The sequence below is a fragment of the Oryzias melastigma genome, linkage group LG11 (assembly GCF_002922805.2).
Source record: "Oryzias melastigma strain HK-1 linkage group LG11, ASM292280v2, whole genome shotgun sequence".
Taxonomy (NCBI): Eukaryota; Metazoa; Chordata; class Actinopteri; order Beloniformes; family Adrianichthyidae; genus Oryzias; species Oryzias melastigma.
Genome location: NC_050522.1, coordinates 14,778,806 through 14,800,156, shown reverse-complemented (window position 1 = coordinate 14,800,156; position 21,351 = coordinate 14,778,806). Strand labels below are relative to the sequence as shown.

The window sequence follows — 21,351 nt, the reverse complement described above, 5'->3', positions numbered from 1 at the left end:
AGCAGCATAATTAGTGAATCGCCGTGTATTGTTGGTCTGGTAGCATCGTGCTTTGGGCATGACACGGCAATTTTGTCATCCGGCGTGGTGTACTGATCGGGAAGCAGCGAGTTTTGAGCGTCTTTATGCGATTTGGCCGTCAGGCGTGATGTATTGATCTGGTAGCAGCACACTTTGGCCGTTGCACGGGAATTTGGGCATCGGTGTGTTGCATTGGCCTAGTATCATCGTGCTTTGGGCATGACACGGCAATTTTGTCATCCGGCGTGGTGTATTGATCTGGTAGCAGACCGTTTTGGGCGTCACACAGCAGTTTGGGCATCGGCGTGTTGCGTTGGCCTAGTATCATCGTGCTTTGGGCATCACACTAAGATTTGGGCATCAGGCATGGTGTATTGATCTGGTAGCAGCGCGTTTTGGGTGTCAGGTGTGGTGCGTTGGCCAAGTAGAAGTGTGTTTTAGGGTCATAGTACAATTTAGGCATCAGCGTGGTGTATTGTTCAGGGAGTAGTGTGTTTTGGAAGTCATAGTGCAATTTAGGTGTTGGGCGTGGTGTATTGATCTGGTAGCAGCATGTTTAGAGGGTCACACTGCAATATGGGTATTGGCCGTGGTGGATTGGCTTGGCAGCAATGCAATTTGGGCATAGGCGTGTTCCGTTGGCTGAGTAGAAGCACTTTGGGCATTACAGTGTAATTTGGGCATCATGCATGGTGAACTGGGTTAGTAGCAGCTCGATTTGGGCGTTGTGTGTTAGCCTATTAGCACTGGGATATGGACTAAAGGTGTGGTGGATTGACTTGGTAGCAGTGCGATTTAGGCATCACGGTGCGATTTGACCATTGGTCATGGGGTATTGAGCTGGTAGCACGGCGCTTTGGGCGTCACAGTGCGATTTGTATGTCGGACACGGTAAGAGTTCAAACATCCGAACTTAGACGAAAAAGACGCATTGCAGAGAATTTGACGAGCGTCAAAAAAGAGGCGTCCAATAAGATTTTGACGCGAAATGCCAAATGTGAAAACGCAGTGTAAATGTCGACATGCGGTGTAAACATGCTGCACTCACACTGAACGCGATTCATGAGTCCTGCAGCAGGATTTAAGAATTGGGCGCGGCACATCGGCCTTGAAGCAGTCGGCATCATGGTGCAGCAAATCGAGAGTTTAAAAAATCTGAGTTTGGCAAAAGTGATACATTGCATTAACCAATCAGGACTCAGTTTTGGCCCATGACTTGTTGATGACATGATCAACTGGTGGAGTCCAAATCTAACATGGAGGAGAATCTGATCATTCTCCTCCTTCACTCTATGATATGTTTCTAATTTGCATTGAAACATTTTTTAAATTGTTTTTATTTTCCCCGTCTTGGACTAATACAGGACAGTAAATCTTCCAACTGGGTTACAGAGACAGAAGTAGCGCTAAAAAGCTGCGTCATTCGTACCGGGAGAGTCTCATGAACCCAGACAGAGACGTGATTACCGATGCTTTGGTGGAGCTCTTCATGAGAAATTTTGAACTTTCAACATCAACCATGACTTCCATGCATTGACTCGGAGGTATACAGTCAAAGCTTCTATGTAGTAATGAGGCTAAAAACTTATTACAGTGGCTCCTCTCACACTCACCTAGAATGTCAAGTTTTTTTGTGTTGTTTACCAAAGATGTGACAAAAAGGATTCAAAGTTTTGATTATCTGCAACACTAATACCATGTTTTCAAACAAGTATCTCCGAGTGAACACAATTATTTTTAAGCCAAACACAATTCCAAAGAGATTTCCTGTTTAATCTCTTACTTCCCAATGAGCACATTTCTCAAAGACGCTTCTTTGTTTCCAAGTGTCCACATTCATATTCAGTCCCATCTGGTGTTGCTCCTAAATCTCTGCGTTTGGCTGACCCGTGTCTCCCTCCCATCATCCAGTGCGACGTGTTGGAGGAAGTCCAGCAGGGAGTGCATATAATCCCCCAGCATGCACCAAGCGCCTGCGATTCTGCAGCCAGCTTGTTGTTGCCATGAGGACAGTGCAGCCACAGGGGAACTGAGCAGCAGCATCCTCAGGAGTTTCGGCTTTCCGAATAGTGGGGGGGCGAATTTTCCGACTTGTTTTTTTATTTAATCTGTTAAATTGCGTCTACTGATTCATGGGAAATCCTTGATTTTTTTTTTGTTTGTTTGTTTTTTACAATGTCAGAATTGAATTAAGAGAAAGAAAAGAACTGGTTTGTATGAAGAATTTAAGTCATATAAATGACAAGTCTTTCTTTCTGAGGAGGTGAGTTGCCATGTTTCTTTTATTTTTTGCAAAAACTGCTGTAATTATTGTCTATTTATGAAAACTGATGTGTGTCTTATCTGCTGAGACTGTCAAAACATAACCTGAGGCTGTTTTATACTTTAGCGGTTCTACTTTTTCAAAATAAAATTAGCATCAAAATAAAAGTTGAATCTTCTTTTACTCCTTGATATCCTCTAAACGTCTGAATTTAAATCCAGCTTTTACAAAAACAAGTGTCACTGCTTTTACGGAGCCCCCAAGGGGACATCAATATTTAAAAAAAATTATCTAGATTTATATGCACATCAGTTACTATCCTCAATTAAGGTAAAATTAAGATAAATTTGTACCTGAATTGAGGTAAATTAGTGCAATTTTGTGCCAGAATTGGGGAAAAATTTAAGATAATTTTGGATCTGAATGAAGGGTAAATTAAGGTAGTTTTGGATATGAATGAAGGTGAATTTAGGTCATTATGTGCCAGAATAAAGGTGAATTAATGCATTTGTATGGTACTCAATTCAGGTAATTTGATGCATTTTTGCATCGTGTTTCAATCTGGTGAATCTTTCTTTTTTTTCATGCAGGAGAAAACATTTTCAAAAAATCACAAAACTGATTGGGTGTTTTGTTTTTTGCACAAAAAAATTCCTTGGATTAATTTGTTTCTGTGAGAAATTAAAAGATTACTTATATTTCCTCTGCCTCTCTCATATTGTCCTGAATTTCTGCTGAGCAGAGTTGAACTATCAGTATGTGTGAGCAGAGCTGCCAAAGTAGAAGGTGGCATCACACTTCAAAGTGCAATCTCACTTATTTCTGCCTCTCTCCTGACAGTTTAGACTGCATTCCCCAGGCAGGTTACACATTTGAAAAGACGACTCCTCAGTGACCTTCAGCTTCACCGCTTTTTGGCCAAAAGAGATACTTTACATTCTAAGAAAATATTCACTTATCTTAGTCACATATTCACAGAGTTGGAATTCATTGTGATGAGCTTTTTTCTAACAGTGACAGCATCATCACTTATTCAAACCATTTCTAGACATTGTTATGAGCTCTCTGCCCCCTGGTGGTGGATTACAGGTACTTCACAACAGAAGAATTCTCGTTTGATTATTGGGGATTAAAATCATCTTTTTGACTTTAGTGAAGTATCTCTGTTATGTGATCACTGTTCCAAGAATTATTAGGTCGTGATCTTTTCATTCCAAACCTTGGCGCTGGTTTGTTTTGTTCTAATGGAATTTTGTAAAACGAGGTTTATGTAATATTTGTTGTTTTGAATCAAAAAAAGTTCAAAAGATTTTTCAATTACTGAGGCCCTAAAGGGAAAGCAGATTTCAATTTGGGAGGCAATTAAAAACTTGTAACCCCATCATGCCTGAGTTTATTTCCAATTATATTATAATTGGATTATAATCCAATTATATTGTAATTATTGCATATAAATATCAATGGTCTTTCTGTTCAAGGTGATAGTAAATTAAATTGAGTCCTGGTTTTACTGTCTGTTAAGAGGTAAAGTTTTTTTAAAATATTTAAATGTATTTTGGCTTGTTTGAATGGATTCTACAGCAAAGTTGTCATGTTTATATTAATAGTAGAAGGAGAGAAATGACAAACCAAAGTCATGGTGAAAGAAAATATGCTTAACTGGACTTTTCTGTATTTTTAATTCAAGTAAATCTGCTGCAGCAAGAAGATCACAGTCAACGTAGGGAGTATTTTAAAAGGGAACTTAAATGTAATCTATGGAGCTCCTGGAGTGACAGAAAAACAAAAAAATGAGGGGCTCCATATACTGCCATCTAGAGTCAAACAAATTAAATAATTTTTACACAGAAAAATTCCACACTGCAACAATTAAATTATTGTAAATACTTAAAGCAACTTGGTGTAATATAAAAAAATATATAACATTATAAATAAAATGTATTTTTCAACACAATAAAATGAAAATTTGAAATGTCCATTTTTATGGAGAAAAATATTAATTGTTATTTTTTCTCAATTTTTCAAAGAACAAAAAATTGTAGTTGTATTATTTTGAAATATTATAAAGAGGTACTGGAATTTATGAACCCCTCCCCCATCAAAAGCACATGGGAACATGCAACACATTTTCATTCCCAACGCTACGACCTACCCCCCCCCTCCCACACACACACTCACTATATAGTGCACTATATAATGTGTTCACCATTTTCTAGTGCAGTCCGAATCTACTAATTCCAAAATTGAGAGCACTACAAATTTCCCAGAAGTGCATCAATGCTCACTAGATTAGCAAATATAGACCACAGTGAACGGCGGTTGAACAATTTCGAACAAGAAAACGTGTTTTAATGTTTTTTTTTAATCAACCATCCACATTTTTACCATCAGAACACAATGGGTTCCAAATTAACGTAGTGAAATGTTCGTATTGATTCGATTTTGACTTTATGAAATTGGTGACGTCATATCAGACGTTTGGAAAAATGAAAGAAAAGTAGTGAGCATCAGGTCCAAATTGCCTTTAAAATCCAGGGCACAGCTTTTTAGTAGTTAGGGGTTAGGGAGGGATTTCAGACCCTCACGTCAAATATTGACGTGTTGGGAGTTCCCAACTTGTCATTTTTTGACATGCTGGCTGTTCCAATGAGGTCAAGGCTCCCTAACCTCTGGGCCACAACCAGTACCAAGACACGTACTGCACTGGTATCCTAACCTTAACCCGGTACCAAACGCGGATCGGTACTGGTTCTGGACACTGTACCAGACGTTAACCAGGGTAGGGTTGGGGTACCTGTTCCAGCCACTTTTGCGGTTTGGTCCACATCTGGTACCATGTCCGACAAAACAAACAGCCAGCATGTCAAAAAATGACAAGTTGGGGGACACCCATAATGTCAAAAAGTAATGTGGAGGGGTCCTTAACCACCTGTCAATATGTGATGACTTAGGAATGAGAATGTGTTGGATCATGGTATGGTGTCACCAAGAAAGACAAGATTTTACAGGAGCAAATGAATAAAATGGACTCCTGTTGTGTGTTTGTATCTGATTTCAGGTTCCATCATTCTTTGCTTGTCTTCTGCCAGCGCTCCTTCCCTCACCCATGCCATCAGATGTTCAGGGTGACTTCCACCCAGTTATGGATGTGCTGGAGAGCTCTCTACTTGTTGACTGCAGCAGCGGCTTCATCGTCTGAGACCAGCTGGGTGTGTCCACTAACCTGCCGCTGCAACTCTTCCACGCTAGCGATAAACTGCGGGGGCAGCCAGCTAACATCTGTGCCAGACAGCCTTCCGCAGGAAGCTGAGCTCCTAAACTTGAGCAAGAACGCAATCAAGACTCTGGTGCAGCAGCAGTTCTACATGCTAACTCCACTGCTGCATTTGGACTTAAGCGACAACCTCCTGGTGTTGATTGAAGCAGAAGCCTTTCTGGGTTCACACAACCTCCTGACTCTTAACATTTCACACAACCACCTAAAGATCGTTCCAGTTGGAGCTTTCATTGGCTTGATGAACTTGAAGTTGCTGGACATTAGTGGAAATCAAATCCTTGTGTTCTTGGACTTTACTTTTAGAGACCTGACATCCCTCCAGTTCTGCAAAGCATCAGACAATAGCTTTGTATTCATCTCTCATCAAGCCTTTTACGGACTCTCAAGTTTACGAGAGCTAGACCTCGATGGCTTCAATCTCACTGTGGTGCCAACTGAAGCTCTAAATCAGCTCAGTAGGTTGAGGACCCTCAGTTTTCGGCGGCTGGGAACCACCTCATTGCCAAACTACTCTTTTCGTTATTTGGTACAGCTTAAAGAACTTGTCGTTTCTCAGTGCCCCAGATTGGAGCGTTTGTCTGCAAACAGTCTGTTTGGTCTCAATCTCACGTCCCTGGCCATCACGCACTGTAACCTCAACGGCGTCCCCTACGTCCCTTTGCATCACCTCGTGTATCTTGTACGTCTAGACCTTTCTTTTAATCCGATCACCTACATCCATGGAAATCTACTGAAAGATTTACTTCGCCTCCAGGAGTTCCATCTTGTAGGCGGATCACTGATCCGCATTGAAGTTGGGGCTTTCAAGGGTTTGGTGTATCTGAACCTGCTGAACGTGTCAAGAAACCTTCTCACCACGCTTGAGGCAGGAGCTTTCCAGTCAGTGGACGGTTTAAGAACTCTAGGCCTCGATGGCAACTCATTAGCGTGCGACTGTCGATTACTTTGGGTGGTGCGGAAGCGACTCCTTCTAGATTTTGGGGGCAATCCACCGACTTGCACGACCTCAGTCCAGCTGCAGGGCTGGAATTTTCTGGACTTCTCGGACGATGAGCTCCTGAAGCTTCTCACCTGTCAGAAGCCTCGAATCCTGAACAATAAACGGCAAGATGTGTCGGTGGACCAGGGTCACACAGCGGTGCTTCACTGCAGTGCAGAGGGCGACCCCCTTCCTTCCGTCAACTGGCTGAACCCCCAGCTAAGACAAGTCCCACCAGTAGGTAGGATACGGGTTCTCACCAACGGCACTCTGGAGATCCGCTATGCTCAGCCACACGACAGTGGTACTTACATCTGTGTCACTTCTAACGCTGGAGGAAACGACAGCCTGCGCGTCAGCCTTCACGTCCAATCCTTGCCTTCAAAAAAGCACTTTGCTCTTCATGGTTGGTCTGTGCTTCCATCTGCCTCCACGGACGGGATCGGGAATCACAAACTCCCGTTTGATCTCAAGACACTGCTGATAGCAGCAACCATTGGGTTTCTCTCGTTTTTTAGCTCTGTGAGCGTGTGCTTCGTTTTCATGTTCTTTTGGAGTAAAAGCAAAGGGCAAATCAAACACACAGCCACGATCGCATATGTGCCAAGAAGTGCCATGTCCAATAATAACAGCAAATCAGCGGGTGGCTACATGGAGACAGGCAGATTCACCATGAAACTGATATGATTCCTCATTATGGTTTTATTATAAACACAATTTAATTGAATTTCAATGACTACAAAAACACTAAATTTTTGATAAAGTCAAAAACTTCTGATAGTGTTTGACATGTGAGCAGCTCAGTGGCCTTGTAGTAGAGTGTCCGCCCTGAAACTGGAAGGTTGTGAGAACAAATCCAGTCTGAGTCATACCAAAGACTCTAAAAGTAGGACCCTGCTTGACACTCAGCATTAGGGGCTGGACTGGGGGGTTGAACCACCAAATGGTTGCCGAGCGCAGCTGTTTCTGCAGCTCACCCCTCCTCCAAGGGAATGCAGAGTACAAATTTCACACACCCAGGTGTGTGACAACTAATGAGGCTTTAATTAGTTTAATAATAAGCATGGTTTTGTCTTATGCTATTAGTCTCAGCAATCAAAGACTGGTTAGTCAAAATGTATATAAAAATGTAAATTTTAAAAAGCGATTTCCTTACATTGCCTGTGATTTTCTTCAGAATAAAAGCCTGTTTCAGGATTATCTATAAAAAATGTGCCTGTTTGCTGTTTAATCCAGTGATCCATACATATCAATGCTCCTTATAACTATCAACTAAACATTGTTTGTTAAATATATGAGGTGAAGATTGAAGATGCAATGAAAGAAGACTGATAAGAAAAGAGACTCCAAAAGGTACCAGAAGTAACACTGCGGACATGGTGAACTCTGCTCCAGGACCCCTGCAGTGAGCATGATGATTACTTAGGAAGCTTATGTGTTAGTCCCTACAAAAAAACATCTATTTTTGTGAATAAGCTATATTTCTAAAACGGATTTTGAAATTTTGCTTTCTGAACGTCTTAATAAACAAAATCACTTATCTTTTTTTTTTTTGCACCGTAGGTAATTTTAAGCTGTTTTTGTTCATAACTTTTATGAGATCATTTATCTTCAATTTTTACCTGGTAATTAATTGCTTTTATATGTTTCTTTTTTGTTTTGCTTGTTTCCTTTTTCAACTTGTCCTGAATTCTATAAAAAATGTAAAAATAAAGCTGGGATGCATTTACTGCTTCTGTGTTCACTTTAAAGCTAACATTTTAACATCTAGAAAAGGATACAATACAGCAAAAACTAAAGCTTTTTACACATTGCAATTTTATTGTTAACACCATCCATCTATGTTCTGAATCTCTTTAGGGGTCATCGGGTTGCTGGAGCTTATCCCAGCCACTCTTGGGTGATGGGTGGGTACAACCTGCCAGTTTGTCACATGTACACACACCCACATTTACAGAGACAATTAAAAAACTCCAATTAACCTTTGAAGCATGTTTTTAGACTGGGAGTAAGCCAGATAAAACCCATACACAGGGAAAATATTCAAACTCCATACAGAAGGGTCTCCGCTGGAATTCAAACCTGGACTTTTTCACTGTCAGCTAACCACTATAACACCATGCAGCCATCGTTGTTGACCCTTTAGGGCAGGGGTGTCAAACTCAATCACAGAGGGGGTCAAAATCAAAAACACACCATAGGTCGCAAGTCGAACAGGATTAACATTTATTAAGCACAGTAAAACTACATTTTTAAATTTATTTTTAACATAAACATAAATAAAAACAGACAGGAATATTATTCCTGAATAAATCAACTCAGACCTTAAATAACTTTCAATATTTTACTATAAGTAAAAATGTATTTTATCAAAATTATACACATTATAAAAAAGGGCAAGATAACATCGGGCCATTAATAACAATGATATAAAATGATCTAGAGGGCCGGATCCGGCCCCCGGGCATTGACTTTGACACATGTTATTTAGGGGGAAAAAATACATGACTATCACAATGAATTGAGAGCCTGCAAAACACATTTTTGGCAGCAGATTATCATTGGCTGAATCTTGATACCACAATCCCACCATTAAATTATTTAAATATTGTTATTGTAAGAAAAAGCATTCAAGAGCTCTTACTGATTTCCAGAATAGGTTTCTAAAGCTTCTAAATTGATACAAATGTAAAGAGAGACAAGTATTTTCTCATACTAGTTCTCCTGGATATACAAAATCCTGTCTTTTGTTGAAATTAATATTTTTACCTAAAAGTTAGAACATTGTGAAACAATTAGAGTAGGGAACTATGCCAATAAAATAAATATAAAACCCATACTATATAAAAATTATGCATTTATAGCTGAGAAATAATAACATCAAGTCAAAATCAGCCTTTTTTTTTTCTTTTTTTTTTTTAAATACACTTTTATTCTACAAACCGGATTTCGACACGGAAGTACTTTCCCTGACCCGGATGTGCTCAATTTCTAAAACTGCTTTGTGGCATTTAGCGCTGTTGTTGTTCTTTATTTAGTTAATAAAGTAAAGTTTAGTTTAAAGTGGCTTGAACTTCATTCAAATAATAAAAAAGTATTGGATACTGACGTTTTTTTTATGATTCATTAAATGCCGAAAAGCGCGCAACGAAAGCGTAAATCTGGTTCTACAAAAAACCGCCACACAGCAAAGCTAACCCGGCTAGCTAAACAGCAGGTATGAGTCTGGCAGGAAGCCGTGAACCCAGAAAGACTGCGGGAAACCGCATGTCGAAGCTTCTGGACGCCGAAGAAGAGGACGAGTTCTACAAGACGACCTACGGAGGATTTCACGATGTGAGTAAAACCGTGGCTGCATGAGTAAACATCCCCCAACTTCTACGAGCTTTAGCTACAACCGTGAAGGATGGATAGGAGGCTATGTTGATCAACAATGGGGGGCAAGAATAGTAACCCTTGCTGCTATTTGTTTCTAGTATTTAAATATTGCACTTTTAATGAGTATTTTTCTTTTAAAAAAAATAGAGAGATTTTATGTTTTTAATTCTAGCTGACTACATTGTTTGGATAACTACTTGTTTTTTTCTATTTGTGCTTTTATTTTACAGGAATCTGGAGATGACGAATATCACGGGGAGCATTCAGACACTGAGGATGAGGTTGACAGTGACTTTGACATCGATGAAGGTGATGAGCCAGACAGTGACCAAGAGGAAGACGCTCCTCGGAGGAAAAGCAGGGTCGTTACGAAAGCTTACAAGGTAGTTTTGTTCCAACTCTAATTAAAGCTTTAAATGAAGATTCTTCATAAATAAATTAATTTTTTTGTGGATTTCATAGAACTGATAGTATATATGCTAATTGTATTATATTCTCCCACTGTATGCCCAGCAAAGAAATAAAAGTAAACATTTTCTAAAGACTTTTTCTTTTATTTTCACACATTTTTTTTAGATTTAAACATTACAATTTCAAATGTTCCCACTTTGAGAAGTGCAACCAGTTTTAAATTAAAAACCTCTTACTTTGTTTAAAAAAATAGTTTGTGACACAATAAAAGCATTGAAAACGCTGGTTGCATGTATAAAAACTCAAACCAATTTTATTAAGACAATACTGGATGTTTTATATATAAACACTCTGTGGTTAAATAATGTTTGAAATCTCACCTCGTGAGCATCGAAGCAGACTCTAAATACATTCTAACAAGATTATGATGCTTTTCTGTTGTCAATAAAGTTTGAAGTTTTGAAAGTGGATGTTTTTATTTTCCTGTTTCTCTAAAAGACAACATGAAGACAACATACTGATGACTTTATCTTTTGTCTGACTAAAGGAACCCATAAAGGTGGCCAAACCCAAACCTAAGAAACCCGTTGAAGAGCAGAGAAAGACTGAGAAAACCCGCGTGGATCTGAGGAGGAGGATTCCACAAGAATTCCAAGACTTTGCAGAAAGTAGGCTTTCAATTTTTCGCTGATTTTTTTTTTTCTTTTTGTAAAAAATAAGGAGAACCTTGATCATCTCCAAATGAACACATCATTTCCAGATTCCGATCAGTTTTTGAAAATGTTGACATTGTTTTTTATTCTTGGAAAGCACGTAAGTCAGTGCGGCAGTCCACCAGCGAGCACACGAGGAAGACCAACCTGCGCCTGCAGGAGCGCCAGGATGCTCCACGAAGACGCAGAGGAGCCCATCGAGATCGACCCCTCACCCAGGAAGAGCTGCTGGCAGAGGCCCGGCAAACAGCAGAACTCAACATCCGATCTCTTGGTGAAGATTCTGAAGTTACTAAACCAGCTGGTTATAATTCTGCTGAGCCATGTTTGGTCACTGACCTCATCAGAAACATAAAGCTACATACTCAAAAAAAAGCAAAAAAAAACAATGACTGCAGCAGATTAGAATAGTAGTAGTCAATAAGATTGTATGAAACATAAGTATAGAACCCCTTTTTACAAACCAAAGAATCAAATTTGCATTGTCCAACTTATGGAAGCTTAAATTACACTAAAGAATGTAGAGTTCTATATGAAGAAGAAATCTTTATCTTTGTTCCAGATCTTTTTTTATGACTTTTTTATTTCATCTGTCCATCAGCCAGCTATAAAATGTTTTTTGACCAATCTCAGGACAAAGATTTATCTCAGACTACTTTTTGTTGACAAGTAAATAAACCCAGAAATTTAAACTCTGAAGAAAACATTTTACAAGGAGGTTAAATCCATAAAGTTTTTTCAGGAAGCAAGAACTCGGAGAGCAGCTCATGACATTTTAGATTTTTTAAGTAACCACCAATGTAGTATCATCTTGAAAAAAGTATAATGATAATAACCTGTAAATTTAAAGTATTATTTTAGGGCATCTTTTATGTGAAACTAACCTTCAAAATATTGGTCTATATGATACCGTTAAATTGATGTAACAAAAAAACTGCTACACAGTCAACAATAACTGTTGAAAGTCACAATCCACTGCTTTGCATTGTTAAAACATTTGAGACTACATAAAAAAAAACAAATGTTTCTTGGAATTTAACTTTTTTGTTTCTGCAGAAAACTATGAACGTCTGGAAGCAGACAAGAAGAAACAAGTCCACAAGAAGCGGCGATTCGAGGGTCCAACTATCCGCTACCATTCAGTGCTCATGCCCATCGTCTCCCACTCTGTCCTGAAGGAGGAAAACGTTGATGTGGAGGGGTACGTAGGCTCAGCCACTCTGCTCCAAGTGATATGATTTATATTTAATCTCGCTATAATTTTTTAATCCAACTCATTTCTTTTTTAGCTGTTATGCAATTTAGTAAAGGTATTTGATACATTTAAAGATCAACTGTGATATGAGCTTAAAAGACAAAATTGAATTTGTGTCGTATGGACTGCAGTTGCTACCTGCCCCCGCCCTCACTGTCTTAAACACACACCCCTCCCCCTCTGCCAGTCTGGTCAGAGCTGAAAAATTCATAAAACATACTTTTTTCAAAATGGTGGCATTTCTGTTACTTTATTCTCTTAGCAACCATTTTATTTTTTGGTCGCCCGAGGATGCCGAACAGATCTATGCAACTTTTAGAAGAATCTGCACAAGTAAACTTTTGAATTTCCTTGGTAACAAAGGTTTCTGGGTAACCACGCCCACATTGCGAATGTGTTTATATTGTACGCCGTTCAAAATCTAGAACTTCTAATCCAACTTTTTTTTCTTGAGTAGCTTCCTAATGATAAGCAAGAAGTTTGGAGGCAATAGATCAAAGTCCCTTGATGTAGTTTACATTTGTTGCCGCTTCAAAAACTTTTTTTTTATTATTTAAGATGGTGGCCTCTTTCCAAGGTCAAAGGTCAACAAAACTACAATTGTGTTTGTAGACTTAACCTGGTGGCATGTGTGTGAAATTTTTTGTTTTCCCATATTGTGGAAAAATGTGAAAATTTCCAAATTTCACTCTTTGTCACAAAGTGGCCATCCCAATATAATTTCAAAACTACCTTTTCAGAAAATGTTCCCTAACATGTGACTATGTGGCGGAAGTGAAATGAAAACAAATAGTAACAGACTTCGTCTCATGTCCTAAAGGTTGGATCAGGACGTTCCTCCGACAGCGCCGCAGAATCCCGCCACCCCTTCCCAGCAGCCGACCGGAGGCCTGTGCTCCCGGACTTACATAACCTTCAGTGACGACGAGGCGTTCGAGGTGGCCTTTCCCCGCACCGCCCACTGCGGCCCCCAGCAGCCCGTTCAGGAGATTTGCCCCGTTACCCACAAGGCCGCTCTGTACAGAGACCCCGTCACAGACATTCCCTACGCCAACGCGCGGGCCTTCCGCATCATCCGAGAGGCGTACCGTAAATACGTGGCTGCTCACGGCTTTCCCAACACGTCGGGAGGGGGGACGTCGGGGGACTCTGGGGCTATGAAGGGTGCCCGACCAAAATTGTCTATCAAACAAACAGGGGTCGCTTCCTAGTTACATTTCTTTACTACGTTGGTTCTCTTTCGTTCAGAATTCTTTGGATTACAGATGTTTGTTTTTCTCTGGATTTCTGTAGGAATTAAATATTTTCACAGGAAAACCATAAAAACGGGTTCTTTCTGAGTGTAAAAGTGCAATTTACACAAATTCATGAATCAAAACAAAAAGTATAATAATAACATAAGAAAAAATTCATTATTTCCAGTTTTGTTTTTTGTAATGTTTTTATGTCATTTTTCTTAATGTCAAGATGTTTTTTTCATTGTGTCCTTAAATGTACAAACATGTTTCCACTAACAAGTAAATATTTTAAACAAACCATTTTCTTGACTTGATTACAGCAACAGAGACACAACTTTTGATGGCATTTTACACTGAAATCTGAAGAATCGCTTTAATATTTATCAATTAAAATAGTTTATTTTTATGAACTGTATTCTAAGGCACAAACAAAGGTCTGTACTAAAAACAGGTCTCTAGTGTCACTTCGAGCACTGGAAGCTCCGTGCTAACGCTAGCTGACCAAAAAATGTTCGTCATCGAGCAAAAGTGACATCAGAATTCGGAGACCCTATTTTTCCATAACTCTCCGTTTGGAGGGCTAAATGTAAGGAGAAGGGGAGAATTCGGATTAAACTTTTTAGCTTTAGAGGCTCTTTAGTACCTTGTATTTCAATGTAATGAAAGACACCATCCAAATAAATAAAGAGGTTAAGATTTGAGTCACATGGTTGCTGGAGCCTATCCTATTCATTATTGGATGAAGGCGGGGCACACCCATGGTAGGTTGCCACAGCAGAGAAATATAACTTTTAGTCACCAAACACACTTGTGTTGCTCCTAATAGTGAACCAGAGGATGATGAAGTTCAGAGTTTAGATCCATTTTATGTGGTTTATTAACCTATAAATACCACATTTCTATAAACTTTGCTTTGAATCTTCAAGTTTCTTGAAGTCGGCATATATCATCCAGTCTGACCCATCCAGCTGCAGAGAGGAAATGTCGCCCTGGTAACGTTTTTTGTTATTTAGGACCATGAATCAATGAATTTTAGAACATAATGATAAAATTTACAAGAAGAAAATCTAAAAACACAACAATAATTAAAAATTCACCAGGAATGCAGTTAGATGGAAACACTCCAGCCAACTATAAGATCTATGGATGTTGAATATCTTTGGTTCTTCTGTGAATATGTTCCTTTTTTCTTAATCCAGGAGTGAACAAAGCCGGCGAGTGAGCTTAATTGATTTTCAGAAAAACACAGTCGGATCTCATTCCTGGATTTCAGGAGATTGCCTCAGAAAATCGTGGCTCTTGAGTTTAATTCATCATCTGTGGCCGACAAACCCCTCTGACGGCGTTGATTGATCAAAGGCCCCTTTCTTTTTTTTGTCTTCTATTAGCATAATGTTCAAACCTCAAAAACATGCCCAATTTCTTCATGATGAAAGAGCTGTGTTTATCCCACCTTTATGTTTTTTTGTGTGTAAATGGAGACCATCAGACGAGCGTTTGTCCTGCAGACACAAGGGTCTAAATAAAGCCGACTGGAGTGTATTTTTGAATCTACTGGCTTTGAGAAGCAGGAAATCGAGCTTCGGTCTCGAATCGGACCCATCCAAACGCAGTTATTCTAAACCTTCTGGGGCCTGATGAGGTTCTCTATTTTTATTTTCTAAATACAGAGGAACAGTCACCCCTCAGCGCTCGACTAATGTGGTGTTTTTGTCTCCCCGAAGACTCTTCCCTGAACAGCATCCTGCAGCTTCTGACCGTCTTCAGCAGCTTCCGCCTCATAAAAGCCCACATGGAAACAGAGATATGGAAATGTTTAGTCACCATATTCAAGCAGATAAAATAGCCCATGAATAAAAAAAAGAAGAAAAAAAAAACAAGTTTTAATTATGTTTGCAGGGGATGAAAGATGTGGAATACTTTTATAATTCTTGGAAAGCTGTCAGATCTGGCAAAAAATTAAATAAAATTTACTTAAAAATTGTGACTCAGAATTTTAATAAAAGCTAATTCTAAAACAATTCAAGAAACCTAAAGAAAAAAATGTTTCTGGTATAATTATTTGAAAAAATGCTAATTTGAACATTTAAATTGTTAATAGCTTCTAAAAATAAAAAGCAGTTTGCTGCTCGTCAATGTAAACCTGATATTTTAAACACATCTCTATCAGAGCCATAGTTACTGCAAAAATACTGAACTGACTCCAATTCTATTTGATTTAATTCAGTTTATGACACAATTTGATTAAATAGTCATATTTTTCAAAATTATAATGCTACAAAAACACTTTTCCTTTTAAATTGTGACAGAAAAGATATAAAGCTGGAATATTTTAAAGAAAAAAGAATGATTTTATGATTTAAAAATTGATGATTTAACATAGTGAGAGTAGTTTCTACAAAAACGCTGAGTCACACCAACTTGACCCAATCGCTCCTAACTGACATCATCTGGCTCTAATATGGATTTACTCCATTTTGTTGGAGCCAGAAGCTGCCTTTTCTTATGGGTGACATCACACTCACTCGGTCCAGTTCCCATATACAGACAATGGTAAAAACTTGCAAAACCTATTCTGCTGTGCTGCTAAACCCCGCCCCCTTTTGGCTGTTTGGCCAATGGAATAAAATGGCCAAATCGAAAAGATAAAGTAAAAACTTTAGATGATTTTATATGATTGTATTTATGGCAATATTTAGATTTTTTTTAAACTGTAAATGTGATTTATTTTTTGTCACATCAAAAATCTTAGCAGAGCATTCGTACAGATGTCTTCATGAATTATTAACGCTGGTCTCCATTCAGATGTTTTCTGTTCTAAAATAGTGCAGGAGAAGAGTTTTTTTTCATATAACTATAATAGCCAAACAAGAATAATCTAAAAATCTGTAATTCATTTAGCACACATTGGAGGCACCCTGTGTGTTAGCTGTGTGAGGATGGACATTTTTCACAGGAATGCACAAAGCAACACTATCCAGCCTTCACTCCGTCAGTGCAGAGACCCGAAAGAACACACTGCTGCTAACACTTTTATTGCTGGTGTCACCTTTCCTTCATAACAGGACCCACATCATCAAATAAATTATTTTATTGTGTTTTTTCTTTTTTTTTTTTAACCTTAACGCTGGTTTTCTAAAAGAGCAAACGCTGCTGCCTACACACTTTACCACTTGCTTTTTGGCAAAAGAGAATCTAATTTAAAAATAACAAGTTCTCCCTTGAAGCGATAATTAGGAATGCGGCGTCAGTCTAAAGCCAGCATCTCCTGTGAGGCATCAAATATATATTTAAATCTTAAAGAACTATTGTTTATTGCTTCTAAACAATCTGAAGTAACAGGACAGAGAAAGCTTTGTCTCCCACATATTGCACGCTGCATATGGTATCAATTGAACAGTTTACAGAATAGAAAGAGAGGGAGCTGCATTATCACTAGTTCTAGTGAGGCAGTTGCCATGGAGACGAGTGTAGGTGGTGTACAGTGCTGTACTCGGTGCTGTACTTCTTCCCTTGTCCTCTCCCTTCTTTCTTAATTCTCCGTCAAGCCCCCTTTATCTTTATGCCATCTGCAACACCTCTGCAACATTTGCACCTTTGAGTTCAAACACTGACGATTTAACACATACGAGCAGCTTTTGAAGTCACATCAATCAAATTCTACATTTTTACATTTTTTAGAAATTCCTTTAATTCTATTAAATCAATCTTTTATATTCTTGCTGACCTTTTTTTTTTAAAATAAAAAAAATCTCTGCGTTGTCAGTCTGTCTTTGTTTCTCCTCACTGGCTATTCTTTTATCAGTTTCCATGGAGATTTGAGTCTGTGTGTGGATGCGAGTGACTGAAGTTAGAAAGTGAAAGGATGTGTCATTTCCAGTTTATATTTTTGGTGTAACTGCAGGAGCGTCCCGAGACACACGCTGACATTCAGTCACTAGAACCCTCATGATTTCCCCTGTTTTTCCTGCTTTAACTCCATTTGATGCAGTTAAAGCCGAACATAGATTTTTCTTAAATATTAGGCTCAACGTCCAAAATTAACCTTTCCTAAAGGGTTGAGGGTTAACATAAACACTCAAAGAAGGTGTTTAAAGATTTACGTAATAGCATCTTTACATATGCTCACGGAGTCATCAATGACACATTTCAAATTTAACAATTAGCAGTGTATAATTATGTAACCTGTTTACATACAAAATGCAAAACACACCATCCTTGCTGCATGTATTAAATCCAACGAGGACCTTCAAAAACATGAAAACCATCAGAGTTTTAATGAACAGATGCTTGTGTAATCTTCTGGACGCCTTTTAGGGAGGTTAACTTAGAGGAAAATTGGGTTTTTAATATGTTCTTGTGGCAATTTTCTGATGATAAAGGACATAAATGCTGAAAATAAAGCTTAAGGTTGTATTTCTATCTTGTATTCAAATTGTTGTGAATCAGGAGCAAACAAAAAAATGCTGTTTAAGAAGGTTTGTTAGTGTGATGTAGAAAATACGATGCATCCACTTGCAGACAGAGCCATGTACGTCCTTGTTTCCTCCTATGAGTGGGCATTTGACTCAAAACCACTGAATAGCTTCAATATTGCTCACCATAATGTTAGCTTGGGGTTGTGAGGGGCTGTAAGCTAGTGGGAGAGCACAAAAACAGAAGAATGTCTTACTCGACGCCAACAGTCTCATCCAAAACTCAGAGTTGAATTTTGAATGAATTGCTGCCGCTCTGCAGAAACTAAGTTCTAGAAAACGACACATTTTTTTTTTTTTTTTTAGTAAAATTATTCAGTATATTAGCAGGAACCAGTGTTAGCAGACTGCTACTAAACTCGGGTTATCTTTGGTTGAGCCTAAAGTCCCACTCCAATCATCTTTTGATCTATTTTATTAATCTATGGTGTTTCAATTATGATTATCCTGTTTTAACTAAAATCATAAAACCTGTGTTGGTTTCTTTAACATCATTTCTGCAGAACAGCAGAAGTAGTCAGAAATTTAGGGGTGTAAAAGATGTTAGTATTGAAAAATCGATCTGGCAGTGGGAGTTACAGTAGTATCGGTTAGGGATGTAAAAAATAGATAAGTATCGAAAATTGATCGAGCAACTGCAGTACTGTTTGAAATCCACAGATATTAACAAGATTATGTTGGTTAAAATGGAAAAAGTCAATCAAGAAGTAAACAAACGTAAGATTCTTTTTCTGTTTTTTTTCTACCATCTTTGTCCTTTTATGTTTATGTGATACAAACAAAAAGACGTCCAATCATAAGCTTGCTTCTTCCAAGTCAATACGTGAATACATTTCTCTGTCAAATGCCATGCATTATTATTTATAGCTTTAAATTCCATATGAATAAAAAATATCTAGATTTCAGTGTTTTTGGTAAAAGAATCAGACTGTATCACATCACCAAAAAATGAGCTGAATCCTTTATGTACTGATTCATGGACCATGTATCGAGATGCATATTGAAATGTGAGAGAGGGAAAGATACACACCCCTATCAGAAATGACCTCTGAGTTGATACAGAGTAAGCCTGCCTCCACTTCCCATCATCCATCTGTTTACACTCTCTCCTGCTAGCTTACAGCCCCTACAGGAGTTTTGAGCTCAGGCGAGCTGACATCCCTAACTGCAAGTGAATGCATCAGAATGAAATGCAACGGGAGGTTGTGGCCCCGCCCAGTTTATTTCTTACATCACAAATACACTATTTTTCTAACTGCATTTTTTTCATCTGCTCCTGATTCAAACCGATTTGAATGAATAAATATTAAAAAATGTGATTTTAGGCTTAATTTTCTTTATATTAAGTCCTCCATGATGAGAAAAATTACACAAGAACATGTAAAAAAAAAAAAAAAACTTTTTTGGAGTGGGTCTGTAGGAAAAGTAAGAATATTATTTTACAGATTAAATGTAATGCAGAATGTAGCACCTTTGAGGTTTTATTCAGGTTTTCCGAACATCCACTCAGGTCATCAATGCTTTGGTTACAGGATTGGAAGTGCAGTGCAGCCCCCTCACAACAGCCCCCCTCGAGATTCCCCCAAAATGAACTTTATTTGCGCCCGAGCCTCATTCCCAGCGTAATTATGGTGCGCAGTGGGCGGCCTGCGTCATTTCGCTCCAGTCTTCGGTGGGGAATAGACGCTCCGGGGACGCGCGAGCTCTGCGCGCGCGGGCTGCGCTGCCTCGCTCACTCAGGAGAGGAGGCGTTGCTTTCCGCGCCGTCTTTTTACGCGCAGTCCCCGCCCTCCACGGAGAGACTTGTGCACGCACCTTTCAGGGCGCAGGAAGGCAAAGGCCGTCCATGCAGATTGGCACAGGACTCACCTCTTCACGACCGTCATTAGTGCGTTATTTTTATGGGTTTTTGGGGGTGATGTGGGGACGTTGATCCACGCTGCGTGAACTACAGAACCTCTCCTCTTGCAAATCGCAGCATCCAGACTCGGAACATCGTTTTTGGTTTATTTTGCTCTCATTTTTTTCCTGGATTTTCTTTATTTTTGGGAGGATTTTTCTTTAGGATGGAGGTCTAACCGCGCGCAAAATGGAATAAGGCTGCTATCCAGAGTTGGCATAACCATTTTAATATCTGTATAATGTGCCATTTTTGTTGTTTTAAATCAAACTAAATTGTCCAAAGAGGAGTTCCCTGACTGAAAAAGACACAGCAGAAGCCACGGAATTATCATGACCAAAGCCCGCCGAGCTCCTCCTCATCACCTGGAAAGCTGCGTTTTGCTGGAGCTTCGAGTTGGAGAGCAGGAGGCAGAGGAGGAGGAGAAGGAGGAGAGGCAGAGGGAGGATGCTGAGCTGCACGGCCGAGCTGAGGCTCCAGTGATGGACTGAGCAGGGAGCTGAGGACACTCAGCTTCACGTTCTTCCCTCAGAAACCTTTTTTGTTATTTTTGTCATGGACTTACTGCAGGTGAGAGGAAGAAGGAGTTGAAGTCAACGTTTTTATTCTTTACTGGACATCTCTCAGGTCTGCACTAACTGATCTGGAACCTCAGCCCCGCAAGTGCCCTGGGAGCCTGCTGGATCAGATGTAACTGATCTGTCTCCATTTCTTCACATTAGGAAGTCCCGTGTTTTTGGGTGAGTGTAGAAGTTGCAGCCGAACCCATATTGTGATTTTTCTTTTTAGACATATATATGTCTTTTAATTTATGAGAAGGTGCAGCAGTGGTGACAGCAGGTCTAAGGAGACGCAGAGATGCTTCTGCTCTCCTCCCAGCCCGTGTGAGCACAGCATATGCAGGAGGCACTACAACAGATGTTGTTGCAGGAGGGGAACTCTCCAGAGCTGCACACAGAGCCCAGATATCCTGCAGCTCCTGCTTCCGGCTCAACTTCAACTTGCAGTGTAGCTTGGGTGACCCTTCACGACACCCTGAGATTCCTATCAGCCTTTTTCTAATCCTCTAAAGGTGTTTTTTGCTGAAATATGACTTTTTTTCTTCCTTTTGCTAATGACTGTTTAATTACAGCTTCCTGCATGCATTAATTATTCTGAGACAGCTGATCCAACTCAGTTTTTTATCCAGTCTCTCTGAGATTTGTGTTTTTGGGTTATATGGTCGTTAAGATGAAATGTCATAGGGCGGAGTCTTTTAATTAATTAAATACATAAATAAATGGTTGCATGTATTATTATTGTTATATATGGATTAAAAGAGTCTGCCCTATGACATAAATATATGATGTATTTGCCTTTCCTTTAGTAATTTACGTTAAATGTAACTTTTCTCCTTTTTAAACAAAAAGTCTTTGTTGCAGGGCTGGATATGGGCAGCGAA

At 39.2% G+C, this 21,351-nt stretch overlaps 3 protein-coding genes across 7 annotated transcripts in view; all 3 read left to right on the top strand.

Moving 5' to 3' along the window:
- Positions 1–1,883: 1,883 nt before the first annotated feature.
- LOC112159434 (leucine-rich repeat and immunoglobulin-like domain-containing nogo receptor-interacting protein 1) lies at positions 1,884–7,463 on the top strand. The gene is made up of 2 exons (XM_024293481.2): positions 1,884–2,284; positions 5,343–7,463. Exons 1-2 carry the CDS (start codon positions 2,238–2,240, stop codon positions 7,225–7,227), a joined length of 1,932 nt encoding a protein of 643 aa, XP_024149249.1. The 5' UTR covers positions 1,884–2,237; the 3' UTR covers positions 7,228–7,463.
- A 2,018-nt stretch (positions 7,464–9,481) lies between these two features.
- vps72a (vacuolar protein sorting 72 homolog a) lies at positions 9,482–13,833 on the top strand. The gene is made up of 6 exons (XM_024261002.2): positions 9,482–9,876; positions 10,149–10,301; positions 10,877–10,997; positions 11,140–11,316; positions 12,099–12,243; positions 13,118–13,833. Exons 1-6 carry the CDS (start codon positions 9,760–9,762, stop codon positions 13,506–13,508), a joined length of 1,104 nt encoding a protein of 367 aa, XP_024116770.1. The 5' UTR covers positions 9,482–9,759; the 3' UTR covers positions 13,509–13,833.
- Positions 13,834–19,586: 5,753 nt separating this feature from the next.
- Positions 19,587–21,351, top strand: part of LOC112162363 (ras/Rap GTPase-activating protein SynGAP) — a 55,897-nt gene continuing 54,132 nt past the window's right edge. For 4 of the 5 annotated variants that reach the window (XM_024298186.2, XM_024298180.2, XM_036214246.1 and 1 more), the window contains exon 1: positions 19,587–20,650. The gene's annotated coding sequence lies outside the window, so the exon portion shown is untranslated. The remainder of the gene's footprint in view (positions 20,651–21,351) is intronic. The other variant, XM_024298175.2, reaches the window with a different exon arrangement.